This window comes from Oryctolagus cuniculus, chromosome 18, assembly GCF_964237555.1.
Source record: "Oryctolagus cuniculus chromosome 18, mOryCun1.1, whole genome shotgun sequence".
NCBI classification, from domain to species: Eukaryota; Metazoa; Chordata; class Mammalia; order Lagomorpha; family Leporidae; genus Oryctolagus; species Oryctolagus cuniculus.
Genome location: NC_091449.1, coordinates 30,722,925 through 30,736,827, shown reverse-complemented (window position 1 = coordinate 30,736,827; position 13,903 = coordinate 30,722,925). Strand labels below are relative to the sequence as shown.

Below are 13,903 nucleotides of genomic sequence, written 5' to 3'. Positions count from 1 at the left end.
AGGGGTGTGTGTGTGTGCTGGAGGGCAGGAAGGCCCAGAAGGGCCAATAGGAACAGGAAATAAAACTGAGAGAATTAAACCTATGGTGCAGTGGCACCCCTCTGACTACATGCCAGCAGCAAAATGTGGAGAGAGCTGCGCTGGCTGGTGTGGTAACTGAGGGAGTTACTACGCCTTCTCCCCAGGGAAGCACATAGTCTCCATGGGGCAGGGCTCAGCAGGTGCCCAGTGAATGCCTGCAGAGTGACAGCTGAAGGCATAAGCCTGGGCGCCAGCTCTGGTGTCAGCTGTCAGCAGCTAGCAGGGAGGCAGGCGTCGCTACAGACCCAGGACGGGCATTTGAGTCTTCCCGGCCCAGTCGTCCTTCAGAATTCAACTCAACACTGAGGGGAAACACTCAAGAGATGAGTGCAAAGATCAAGACGGTAACCATCAGTTCACTGGACACACTGCAGGACAAGCGAGGGAAGGGGCAAAGGCGACAAAGCAGAAGTGGGCCTCTCCGCACTATTTCCTGAGGCCTACTGTCAGTGTGGCTCTGGGGCCGCCCAGTGTGCTTGCCGAAGCTGGGAGAGCATCACCACGATGCCAGCTTCCTTTACCATGTTATCTACGTACATAACATGCCTGCTGAGGTGTGTGTACACACGCACACACATATCACCTGCAATGTAAACACATATGCCTGAAGCAAAAGCCGTATGGAGACTATATCCTTTCTTTGTTAAGAATACTAGGGTGGGCATTTGGTGCAATGGTTGAGATGTTGCTTAGGATACCTGAATCCCCTATCAGAGAGTCTGGGGTTGAGTCCCAGCTCCACTTCCGAGTCTGGCTTCCTGCTAATGAACACCCTGGGAGGCAGCAGGTGATGGCTCAAGTACTCGGTTCCCTGACACCTATGTGGGAAACGCGGACTAAGTTCTGGGCTCCTGGCTTTAGCCTGGAGATGAATCACCTAGGGGTGAATCATCAGATGGAAGATATTTCTTGCTCTACCTTTCAAATAAATAAAAAATAAATAAAAACAAAAATGAAGATATTTATATTTTTGTCTATGAAAGAACATAAGGAATATAAGAAATATATCTGGAAAAAATATACTCAAGGGGTCTTCAAACAATTCATGGAAAATGTGTATTATGAAAAAACTGCATCGGGGCTGGCACCGTGGCATAGCAGGTAAAGCTGCCACCTAGCAGTGCTGGCATCCCATACGGGTTCCAGTGAGTCCCGGCTGCTCCACTTCTGATCCAGCTCTCCGCTATGGCCTGGGAAAGCAATGGAAGATGGCCCAAGTGCTTGGGCCCCTGAACCCTTGTGGGAGACCCAGAAGAAGCTCCTGGATCCTGGCTGCAGATCAGCCCAGCTCTGGCTGTTGTAGCCATTTAGGGAGTAAACCAGCGAATGAAAGACCTCTCTTTCTCTCTGCTTCTCCTTCTCTCCCTGTGTAATTCTGACTTTCAAATAAAATAAATAAATCTTAAAAAAAAAAAAAGAAAAAGAAAAAGAAATTGCGGCCGGCACCGTGGCTCACTAGGCTAATCCTCCGCCTGCGGCGCCGGCACACCGGGTTCTAGTCCCAGTCGGGGCGCCGGATTCTGTCCCAGTTGCCCCTCTTCCAGGCCAGCTCTCTGCTGTGGCCAGGGAGTGCAGTGGAGGATGGCCCAAGTGCTTGGGCCCTGCACCCCATGGGAGACCAGGAGAAGCACCTGGCTCCTGCCATCGGATCAGCGCGGTGCGCCGGCCGCAGCGCGCAGGCCGCGGCGGCCATTGGAGGGTGAACCAACGGCAATGGAAGACCTTTCTCTCTCTCTCTCTCACTGTCCACTCTGCCTGTAAAAAAATTTTAAAAAAAATTGCATGGATTTCTAAAATTTTTTGCACCAAAATACATTTATTAGTATTATAGTATTGTTAGTTCTACTTCCCATGAACCTTTTAACAGCCCCCTCACATATCTATCTTATAAGGGCACAGTATGGTTCAGCCAGGACTTGAACAACAGACCAATTCCTTTCCTAAGGTATCAACTTGTCACCTGCCAAGCAAGCACCAAGCAGGCCTCATGTGAAGTACACTCAGGGTTCTGGGACTCCTGGAAGGTGGCAGGTGCTGGTTTCCACAGGGAAACAGCAGCTATTTCCACAGACACATAGGGGCTGGCTCCCCAGTGGGCAGAATCTGCCTGCAAATCCTCCTGGTCTTGCTTTCTCATGCTAATAATGCCAAATTACATTCTGTTAGGAACAAGGATTTGTGCACCAAAATATGCAAAACCATGTGCACTCAATGCTAGGGGTCCACAAAGAGGAACTGAGTAGGACCAGAGCCTCAAAAGCCTTCAGACCAGTCGAGGAAATGAGACTTAACATAAGCAAATAATCCCACTGATGCATATGATGCAAACTTTAGGATAAGGACAGAGCTTGGGGCTGGCGCTGTGGCCTAGCAGGTTAAGCCTCTGCTTGTGATGCCAGCATCTGATATGGGCACCGGTTGAAGACCTGGTTGCTCCACTTCCAATCCAGCTCCCTGCTACTGTGTGGGGGAAAGCAGCAGAAGTTGGCCCAAATGCTTGGGTCCCTGCACCCACAGGGGAGACCTGGAAGAAGCTCTGGGCTCCTGGTTTTGGCCTGGCCCAGGCCTAGCCGTTAGCAGCCCCATTTGGGCTGGGCAATGAGCCAGCACATGGAAGATCCTGCTCCCTTTCTCTCTCTTGTCTGTCCTCATCTCTCTCTACAACTCTGCCTTTAAAATAAAAATAAATCTTGCCGGCGCCGTGGCTCAATAGGCTAATCCTCCACCTTGCGGCGCCGGCACACCAGGTTCTAGTCCCGGTCGGGGCGCCGGATTCTGTCCCGGTTGCCCCTCTTCCAGGCCAGCTCTCTGCTATGGCCAGGGAGTGCAGTGGAGGATGGCCCAGGTGCTTGGGCCCTGCACCCTATGGGAGACCAGGAAAAGCACCTGGATCCTGGCTCCTGCCATCGGATCAGCGCGGTGCGCCGGCTGCAGCGGTGGCCATTGGAGGGTGAACCAATGGCAAAGGAAGACCTTTCTCTCTGTCTCTCTCTCTCACTGTCCACTCTGCCTGTCAAAAAAAAAAATAATAATAAATAAAATAAAATAAAAATAAAAATAAATCTTGAGAAAAAAAAAAAAAGAGCTTATTTCTCCCCAGTGCCTGGGACACAGAAGTCACAGAGAGCATGCCTGCTGAGCCAACGAAGGAACACACGGGCAGTGATGTAGAAGGGAGTCAGACGTGGCTTTAGAGGGGCCAGGGGCAGCTGTGCCCAGCTTGGGGAGACATGAGACATGGCCCAAAGGCTGGAGAGGGGTCTCTGACTGCCTCTCACCAGAGGCTGGATCAAAGCAATTTCCCACAAAGTGCAGGGAACATCTGTGCTGGTGCCTGCTGAACACCCTTCCCTTCAGGACTGTCCTATAAGGAGCTCCAGCAGGAGATGTGGGACCTGACCGTTCAGAGTCACAGTCATGCCTGACTGGTTCAGGCATGTGTCACTCAGATGCTGGCCTAGGTGCAACTGTAGGGGAGAGGCTTTCCTTTCTACTGGCTCACTGGTGGGCAACAGTGAGGGCTGCCCAAGGCCACTCCAAAGAGGGAAGCCAGCCCAGAGGATGACAGTGACCTTAATGGACATGTCCTGCTCTGCTTTACAGTTCTGTGATCCCACCCCTTCAGTCTTGAGCTGGTTTTCTATCTTGAAACCAAAAGAGCCCTGGCTTAACACCCCAGTCCATTTTGACACCTTTTGGCCAAACTGTGGAATGGGTATGTGGAACAGTAAGATACAGGCGTGTCATAGGTGGGTTTCTATTTTCCATTGCCTCTTTCCTGGTAAATGGCTGACTGTCACACATCTAGGACCCTGGATTATGCCCACTCATCAAAAATAATAAAAATTAAGACTACCTGTATGAATGGACACTCACAAGACCCCTTTACTTAGAACAGGAAGGCCCCTGGCGCAGCTACTTCTCAGACAGCCAAGGGAAGAGACTTAATGTAAACAACCAGCCAAGAAATTACTGACACTAATGCAGGCTTTCCTAAAATGTCTTTGGACTTGCTGTTCCAAGTGTGGTCCAGCATAATTAGCACCTGGGAGCTTACTAGAAATGCAAATTCACAAGCCCTACCCCAGCCCAACTATATCAAAATATCCAGGCCTGGACCCCGGCAGTCGGCACTCTAACAAACTCAGATTTGAAGACCACTGTCTAAGGCAGTGGTTCTCGGCCACCGTGGCACAGAATACTGATGCCTGGCCCCGTCCCCCCCCCCCCCCCCCCCCCCCCCCCCCGAGAGCCAGGGGTGTGGTGGCCTTGGAAAGCCGTCAAGGCTCCCTTTGTAATTCCCACCCTGATTGAGAACCCGGCTCTTTGTCGCCTCCATCACCGTTAGAATCTTCCCCGCCTCCCCTGGGGAGGAACTGGGGTAAATAAAGCAGCGTTGCTGCCAGCTGCACCCATTTCTGCACTCAGGAATTCAAGCGGTGCTTCTGGCTGATTGAGGCATTTGATGTGCCCGAGCAGCGGACTCCACCATCAGCTCCAAGGCGGTTTGGCTCTGACCCAGATTATCTCAACAAAGGAGGCGAGAGGAGCCCTTGTCCTCTGCATCCGAACAGCATCAGGCAGAGGAAATCTGCAGTCCAGAAGACCAACACGGGCAGGGCTGCGTGCTTTTTTTTAAGAAAAACAGGCAAAATTGGGCGGCTTTTCAACTTCTGGAAAAAGGCTTTTATGGGGAGGGGGACTTGCTTTTTTTTTTTCTTAAATGATATTTCCTTCTCAGTCCTCAAGGTGCACTGCAGTGCTGTGTCAAAAAGGGAGGAAAAATAAAAAATAAAACCTTAAAAATGCACTCACCCACATTCTGAAAACCAATTCAAAAAGCAAATGGCAGTGAGCGTAAAATGAGGCCTCCAATTAATGGTGCCAGTTTGCCCGTAAATAATCTCAAGGAGGTGAGTCTTTACCAATGCAAGAACAGGAAAGAAAAAACAAAGCTGGTGTTAATAATCGTACAACGCTGCCCAAGCAAATGCCTCTATTTGCTCACCTCCAGAGGCAAATTTTATGGCTTTGTGTTAGCAAACCCGCAACAGGATTGGGAAACTGGGGCAGAGAGGGCCGCACATTATTTAACTCTTCAGTGCCCAGATGTCCAGTGCACCAGCCCTCCCCCCACCCCTAGAAACCAGCGAGGGAGGAAAGTACAGACCTGTGGGGTTCCCGGGGTTGATGATGCAGAGCACCTTGGGGTCACAGTGGTCTTTGGCCTCCCGCAATGCCCGCCGGAGCTCATTCACGTTCAGGGCCCAGCAGTTCTCCTCATCCAGGTAGTAGTTCACCTGGACGGCGTCGAGCTCAGAGATGACTGCCGAGTAGAGGGGATACTGCGGGATGGGGATCATCACCCCCGTCCGGGACTTGCCGCCCCCAGAGACGAGGATCTTCAGGGTTGTCTGCAATGGAAAAGTCACATCTAGGAGGCCCCTGCCACTTCCTACTCCTGGAAGCTGACGAGCAGACAAGCCCCCATCCCGGCCTTTCCCCAGTCGCCCCACTGCCCGCTTCCAGTGCACCCTGTGCGAGTCACCTCAATGCCCCAAGCCTCATTTCCTAGGGCTGCTGAAAGGATAAGAGAAACACAACTTCAAGTTCCTAGCTTGGGGGATGGCAGGGAGTTGAGACTTAGTACTTGGTGGCAGAGTCCTTCATCTCAGAAGTGGGGTTAAATATCCATCCACTGCCACCAGGGGGCGCTTCGACCTGTTTTCAAAGCAGAGCTGGAGACGTGTTGGAGAGTGCTAAGAAATCAGGCCATGGGAATCCAGTGGGGTGTTTGTGGAGGTGGCAATAATTAATTAATAAGCCAAAACCCTCTGCAGGAGGAGTCTCCACCTTACACACAGTGTAAGCCTGCGCAGGCTCAGTCCCTGGCGCTGAGAATGCCACTGGACTGAGACATGCTACCATTTGGTTCCTTCCACTGAAGCTTGCTCGGCACCTCCCTCCCCAGCTCCAGGACCTCTGCCCACACAGGGCTCCTCTGGAGAAGGGCAGAGGCCGACGGAAGACACCGAGCTGGGGAGCTGGAGCCCTAATGCAAGCAGGCAGACTGCTTATTGTGCCTGGGCCTGTTTCCTCCCAGGCTCCAGAAAGCGCAAATGCATCAGAAAGGCTCTGGGAAAGAAATGAAGCACAACAAATGTGAAGGTTGGGAGACAAAGGAAGGAACAGGCAGAACAGAGCTGACAGCACTGCATGCCCTCCCAGGCCTGGGAGCAGCTTGGCACAAGGGGAAGGCGGCCAGAGGGTCTACCAGACCCAGGGTCTCCCGCCAAGTAACCACCGACAGCAGGCTGCCCTTCCGGCCCATGGCTGACCCAGATCCTGAAGTTCCCTCCCTACACTCCTACTCTACAACAAAGTTTCAACTTGAGAACATAATTATGTGCCCCTCCCCCTCACAGCCTTCAATAGCTCCCTATTGTTCTTAGGACAATGACCCAAATGTGGCCTCCTAAGCCCAGCAGGACTCTCCCTCCACCCAGGCTGCTTCCGGCTCAAGGCCTCTGCCAGCCCACTCCAGGACAGCTTCACATCTCTGCTCAGACTTCCTCCAGAAGCCTTCTGCCCCCACCCCCGTCCCACCAAGTCAGAGTCCCTGCGGCTTCCTGGCGCTCTGTCCTTCACTGCAGAACAGAAACCAGAGGCTCCTGCCATGACATTCATTTAGGTGATACCAATGCTGCCGTGCACCAGCACTGGGGGGTGGGAGAGGCCGAGGGATGGGTTTCACTCCTGAGGCCTCCCCAGCACCTGGCACAGTACACGCCCAGTGACAGGCCAGCGGGCAATCTCGAGTGCCCCTGGCTCCTCTCCAGCTGGACCTGCTGGTGTGAGCTCTGGAGGGAAACCGAGGCTACAGCAGTATCCAGGCTCATGAATGTTAGGACTTGCTAGGCTGCTGGGACACAGTTAACCTCACACCTGGCACACTGAGCCCCAATTAAGAACAACCCTGTGGTGCTGTGGGTTAGGCCTCTGCCTGAGCTGCTGGTATCCCATATGGGTGCCGGTTCATGTCCTGGCTGCTCCTCTTTAGATCCAGCTTTCTGCTATGGCCTGGGAAAGCAGTGGAGGATGGCCTAAGTGCTTGGGCCCCTGCACCCACATGGAGACCCGGAAGAAGAGCCTGGCTCCTGGTTTCGGATCAGCCCAGATCCAGCCTTGCAGCCATTTGGGGAGTGACGCAGTGGATGCAAGACCTCTTTCTGTCTATCCCTCTCTCTGTAACTCTGCCTCTCAAATAAATCAATAAATCTTTAAATAAAAAAAAAAAAATAGAACAACCCTGAAGATGTCACAATGGTATTTTATGGCGTAAGATTCTGCCAGCTCTGGCTCTTACAGCTGCCCACTTGCAGTGGACATACCAAACTGACAAGCTCATACATTGTAAATTAGGGTCTTCTGCCTATTGAAACCCACCTTAATGCAATGGATGTGGGTCTCTGCACATCTGCATGTCCCCCTCCCAACAAACAGCATCAATAGGCTGCTGCCCACTGCTGGGGTGAAGGCTGGATCTCTTCTCAGACCCCCACTAGCTGTTAGAGTGTACTTCTTACCCCTCCTCCTCCCTTTCCTCTGCTATCCTGTTTTCAATAAAACTCTCCCGTCACAACCAGTTGCCTCTTCGCCTTTTTGGGGCATAGAGCTCCGAGAACCTAGCAATGAAGACGCAAGGACTGCAGGCCACCAGGGCAGGGGCCGGAAGCTGGCCTGTCTCCCTGCTAGCCAGTTCAAATGATTGAAACTTGCACGCAAGGCTGTTCATAACAGCGGGAAAAGAGGGACCATCGCATGTACCGAAATGCCATCGCTAGCTCCAGTGGTCAGGTAAATGTTGTCTGGGTCTGCAGGCACGCCGCCGTCTCTCCTGGTAATGTAGGCAGCCACATCCTCACGGATGCAGTTGACACCCTGGCTAGCACTGTAAGACCCTGTAAGAGAACACACAAGATGATGAACAGAGGCAGGATGCCAGGCTGCAGAGGGGTCCCAATCAATTTACTGAGGCAGGCTGGGGGTCCTGGATGGGGCCCGACTCCCACTGCTCCAGGGTTCGGAATTGTGACAAGCTACTTAACCGTCTCGGCTTCACCCACACATCCATCCACCCAGCCATGTATCCATTGACTCATTCATTTACCCACCCAGTATTTCATGAGTGCCTACTAAATGTTAAGCATTATTCTAGGCCCTGGCTTCCAGCAAGTTGCACGGTGCCTACACCCACTCCGCACAGCCACATACGTGTTCTATGACAACAGAAGTCATTAGAGGGGCCGGCGCTGTGCCACAGTGGATAAAGCCACACCTGCGATGCCAGCACCCCATATGGGCACCGCTTCATGTCCTGGCTGCTCCGCTTCTCATCCGTGCTCCCTGTTAATGCACTGGGGAAAGCAGTATAAGATGGCCTAAGTCCCTGAGCCCTTGCACCCACATAGGAGACCCAGAAGAAGCTCCTGGCTCCTGGCTTCAGCCTGGCCCAGCCCTGGCTGCTGCAGCCACTCAGGGAGTGAACCAGCAGATGGAAGACCTCTATCTCTCCCTCCCTTGTTTGTAACTGACTTTCAAATAAATAAATACATCTTTAAAAAAAGTCATTAGAACTGGGGTTCCCGTGGTTTTACCACCTTTGCCAATATGTGGTTATGCAGAATCTGTCAGAATGCATGATCCAAACAGCCCCCACCCCACCCCGCCCCACCCCATCCCAGGTCAACAATATCCTTAGGCTGCCACTTTCCCATTTATATGAGGGTCAAAACCAGGCCAAACTGATGCATGGTGCTGAAAGGAGGAACAGCGGTGACTATTCTGGCGGTGCGGTTATCGAGGGTGGGGATACTGACTGGAAAGGAGGACGAAGAGGGCTTTTCCGCGGGTTGGAGATGCCTGGCACCTTGGTCTGCACAGGCTGTGATGCAAGCTGTACATGTGCAGCAATCACTCAAGCTGTACGCTAGTTAGCATTAGTGCGTTTCACAGGATGTTTGCTAACCTCAACAGGACATTTTAAACTGTCAGGCAACCTTGTGTTTCTAAAGAATAAATTAAAAAATGTACTTCCACATGCACAAAATCTCTCTGGAAGAAAACAGAGGAAAGGAAAGACAGGGGCAGGGAAAATTCTTCAGGAGAGAACCAGGAAGTTGGCAGTCAGATTTTTAGTATATAACCTTTCATGTCTTTTGATTTTTCTTCAAGTTTTTCACTTTAAAGGGCCAGCCTATTCCTTCTACGATTACTGCAAAACCACCAACAGGAGGCAGCATCAGGCTCTGGAAGGTAAAAGATTCTGTTCTGGGGACTCCCAAGTATCAGGCTAGGCTTGGCACTCAGGAGGGACTTGGTTAAATGTTCTCCACTGGAAGGGCGCTGGCCCCGGCTATGCCTCAGCCTCCCTGGGCAGCACTGGGCCTTCCCATTTCCCTCTGACCAGCTGTAAGAATAAGGGGGCTAGGTCCAGATGCCAAGTATCAACATTAACATGCGTCCTCACTGAGCAGTGGGTGCACAGTGGCTTTTACAACATTTTGGGCATTCTGATGTATTCCAACTGCTTTGTAAATTAAAGGGGGGGTACAAATACTGGGTTAGAGAGCTCCTCTCCCATAGGAACTTGATATTTCTGAGCTTCAGTGCTCGGAACCTTCCAGGCTCCCTTGTCTTGAACTCTGCCTTCTCCCAATGCCCCCAGCTTCTACTCTATGTGGCCTGGGCCATGCCTCCCCTTCTTCCTGCCTCTAAGCCCAGCGGCATGCTTGAACTTCCAGGCCTTCATCCACTGGTAAACTCTGCTTCTGCGGGCAACACACCTTTCACCCTTCTCAGGAGGCTTCTGGGTTCCTTTCTGCCTGTAGATCTCGGGTTATGCTCCAAACCACACTGCTCCTTCAAGGCTCATTTCCAGTCTATAATGCTGAAGATTCTGCCCCATGCCCAGCCTCTCTCCTGGCTGGCAATTTCTCCAGTTATTTTACCCAAAAGAAGCCTTGTCTTCTGCTGACTTCAAGTTCCTTTGGGGCAGAGACTGTGACTTACTTCTTCAGTGTACCTATCCTAGAGCACTTAGCCCCCTGCTGAACCCTTTCCCACTACACCCTGCATTGGATCCACTATCCTAAGATTGTGGACCAACCTACCTCCTGCGGACAAATAGAGTGGCACCATCACCACTGCCAAACTCTCTTACTGAATAACCACACCCACCCCTCCACGTAATCACACTTAGCTCCCAAGCCCCAGGGCCTTTACACATGCTGTTCCCTCTGTCCAGCATGCATTTGCAGCTCTGTCTCACTCATCCTCCACATGCACCTGAATGTCACTTTCTCCGTAAGCCCCCCTTCTCCACTGGTCTCCCTTTATATCCTACAGTGCTCTCTGCACTTCTTCCAAGAAGTCATGGAAACTGGCGACTACATTTTCGTCTGAATTCTTTATAACATTTGTTCCCCCAGAAGCTCTGTTTGTCTTTCTTCCAGGGTCCCTCACAGTCAGGAATGGTGCCTGGTCTACGGCATGTGCTCAGGCAGGGGCTGCACGAAGGTACACACGCTTCCCAAAGGCACACAAAGGTAAATAAAATTCCTAGTTCTGCGAGCAGGTGCCAGTTTTCTCCTTGATTCTATTTAAGACCCAGGATGCAACCCCAGAGCTGAATTACTTGTCAAACTGACAATAATTGAGGCTCTAGTAAGAAATGATTTTAAAGGGCATGCGAAAAGCATGTCCTGTGTGAGCTTAAAGTCCTCATGTACAGGGCCAGCACCGTGGTGTAGTAGGTTAGGTCGCCACCTATGGAGCCTGCATCCCATATGGGCACCAGTTCAAGTCTCAGCTGCTCCACTTCTGATCCAGCTCCTTGCTGGTGGCCTGGAAAAACAGTGGAAGATGGCCCGCGTCCTTGGGCCCCTGCACTCACGTGGGAGACCTGGAAGAAGCTCCTGGCTTTGGAACAGCCCAGCTCCAGCCATTGTGGCCATTTGGGGAATGAACCAGCAGATGGAGGACTTCCCTCTCTGTCTTTCCCTCTGTCTATAGCTCTGCCCCTCAAATAAATAAATGTTAAAAAAATAAAATAAAAAGACTTTCCATACACACTTAATGATCTCACTCTGGGGAGCGGATATTTAGCCTGGTGGTTAAGGTATCTGCATCCCACATTACTGGAAGGCCTGAGTTTGAGTCCTGGCTCTGGCTCCTGACTCCAGCTTCCTGCCAGTGCAAGACCCTGAAAAGCAGCAGTGACAGATCCTTAAGTAATCAGGTCTCTGCCACTCACGTAGGAGATCTGGACTAAGCTTTTGGCTCCGGGCTTCCACCCCAGCACAGCCCTGGCTGTTGTGGACATCAGGGGAATGAAACAGCAGATGGGAGCACACTCACTCTCTTTGTCCCTCAAATGAATACATAAATATTTTTTAAAATCCCTACTTGGGGGCGGTGAGGATGGCATTGTGGCACAGTGAGTTAAGCTGCCACCTGTGATGCTGGCACCCAATATGAGTGCTGGTTTGAGTCCCAGCTGCTCCACTTCCAGTCCAGCTCCCCGCTAATGCACCCAGGAAAAGTGGTGGATGACGGCCCAAGTGCTTGGGCCCCTGCCACCCATGTCAGAGACCTGGATCCAGCTCTGCAGTCTTGGCTTCAGCCTGGCCCAACCCCAGTTGTTGCTGCCATTTGGGGAATGAACCAGTGACGGAAGATCTCTCACTGTCTCTCCCTCTCTGTCACCCTGCCTTTCAAATAAATAAATCTTTAAAAAATCCCATTTGGGCTGGCCACCAGAGGGGCGGGGGGAAGCCAGGGGACACAGGATGGGAGATAAGGAGTGTTGGGGGGAAGGGGCAGGCTCCAAATCTGGTCCCATCCAGTTCTCCCACAACCCCTGCAGTGTCCCAGCAGCACCCGGTACATGCTCTCTCCACCTCCAAGATGCTCAAGAGGAAAGTCAGCTCCGCCCAAGGGCACTAAAGGAAGGGCCCAGGAGGAGACGGGCAAGGCTGTCGGCTAAACCTGCTCCTGAGGAAGTGGAAGAAGCAAGGTCTAGAGAGGCAGCAGGGAAGCATAAGTCCTCGGACACAAAAGCACAAACAAAAGGGAGAGAGGAGCAAAGGGGAAACAGGCTGAGGTGGCTGACCAAGAAATTAAAGATTTGCCTGCAGAAAACAGGGAAACTAAAAATAGGAGATCCAGCCTCTGATGAAGCAGAAGAGGATGAAGCCAAGTCTGATTAACACCATACACAACGTCCTATCAGTGGTCTGTCTCCCTTATTGTACAATCCAGGGGAAATGTACCGACTATTTTGTAAATGCAAATTTTTCAGTAGCTATAGAAACATTTTAAAGAAGGAGGGCGGCCTACCTTATCCCATTTTTTAAGTGTAAATTAATTTTTTAATTTGCTGGTTGTTTGCTTTTTGGATATTCAACCATGGAAGGCTTTCACTGTCTTGGGTGTCTGTTTTAACATTTCATGGAGGGGAGGGTGTTATATCCTACACTACAACACATACTAAATGGCAATTTGGAGTCACAGTTGTGTATTGAATTGTTTCCTATGGAAAACCACTCCCTGTTACTCTGTCAGAACCGTGTGCACTGTTTGGTTGTGGTCTTCCAGTTTTCCTAATAATTCGTCAGTGTACTGAAAAGATGGACGATTTGAGTATGTGGTGCATATGACATTAACCTGTGAACTGGTGGGATTTATAGGAACAACTGAAGCAATATAGCAACAACTGAAGATACTGGTACTTGACAGCCTCTTAAGGAAGAGCTGCCTCCAAATCTGAAGCTGGAAAGTACTGGAGTAACTTTCAAAAAGGATAACAGTTCACAGCTTTATAGATTTTTCAGTATGTATGATACAAATCGTGTACAAATTGAAATGTCTGCGTACTGATCTACAACACCAATAAAATCTCAATTTTGAAAAAATAAATTAAAAAAAATTTTTTTTTGACAGGCAGAGTGGACAGTGAGAGAGAGAGAGAGAGAAAGGTCTTCCTTTGCCATTGGTTCACCCCCCAATGGCCGCTGCGGCCGGCGCACCGCACCGATCCGAAGCCAGGAACCAGGTGCTTCTCCTGGTCTAGCATGCGGGTGCAGGGCCCAAAGACTTGGGCCATCCCCCACTGCCCTCCTGGGCCACAGCAGAGAGCTGGACTGGAAAAGGAGCAACCAGGACAGAATCCGGCACCCCAACCGGGACTAGAACCTGGGGTGCCGGTGCCGCAGGCGGAGGATTAGCCTAGTGAGCCACGGCGCCGGTCCAATTTAAAAAATTTTTTAAAAATCCCACTTGGGTCAGGTGGCCCTGGGTCACAGTATCATATTTCATTTCCTTTTCTATGAGCAGAAAAGTACTCAGGTTGCCCGAGGCTTAGCTGGGAGAGCAGCACCCCCAGGTCGTCAAGGAAAAACCAAACTGCCCCTCTTCCTTCTATGCCAGGGCCTGGTAGTGACCCTACAGGGATGGGGCTTCAGTACACTTGTCAATCTTTCTTGCAAACAGGGGCGGGGTTGGGGGGGAAGGAGGGTAGGTACAAAGTACTTCCTAGTTTGAGGATGAGGAGAAAGGACCAGAGTGCACCTGTTCATGTGACAGCCAACCAATGCTCTCTTGCTGTAATACTCCGAGAGGGGACTTACATAGACACAGCCTCCCAACCTCACTGGCCCAGCTCCGGCTAACACTGAGTGGCAAAAACCTGTTAAAGAGGCTTAGTATGGTGGAACAAACATCTCCTATGCTTTCCCCCATTCATTCCTATCAGACACACACA

General features: G+C 51.2%; 1 protein-coding gene across 1 annotated transcript in view; it reads right to left on the bottom strand.

Annotated features, from left to right (window-relative positions):
* Nucleotides 1–13,903, bottom strand: part of GPT2 (glutamic--pyruvic transaminase 2) — a 40,330-nt gene that overhangs the window by 13,589 nt on the left and 12,838 nt on the right. The window contains exons 5-6 of the mRNA XM_008248377.4: nucleotides 7,909–8,042; nucleotides 5,252–5,495 (exon numbers count right to left, since the gene is read on the bottom strand). Coding sequence (XP_008246599.2) covers nucleotides 5,252–5,495; nucleotides 7,909–8,042 — 378 coding nt within the window. The remainder of the gene's footprint in view (nucleotides 1–5,251; nucleotides 5,496–7,908; nucleotides 8,043–13,903) is intronic.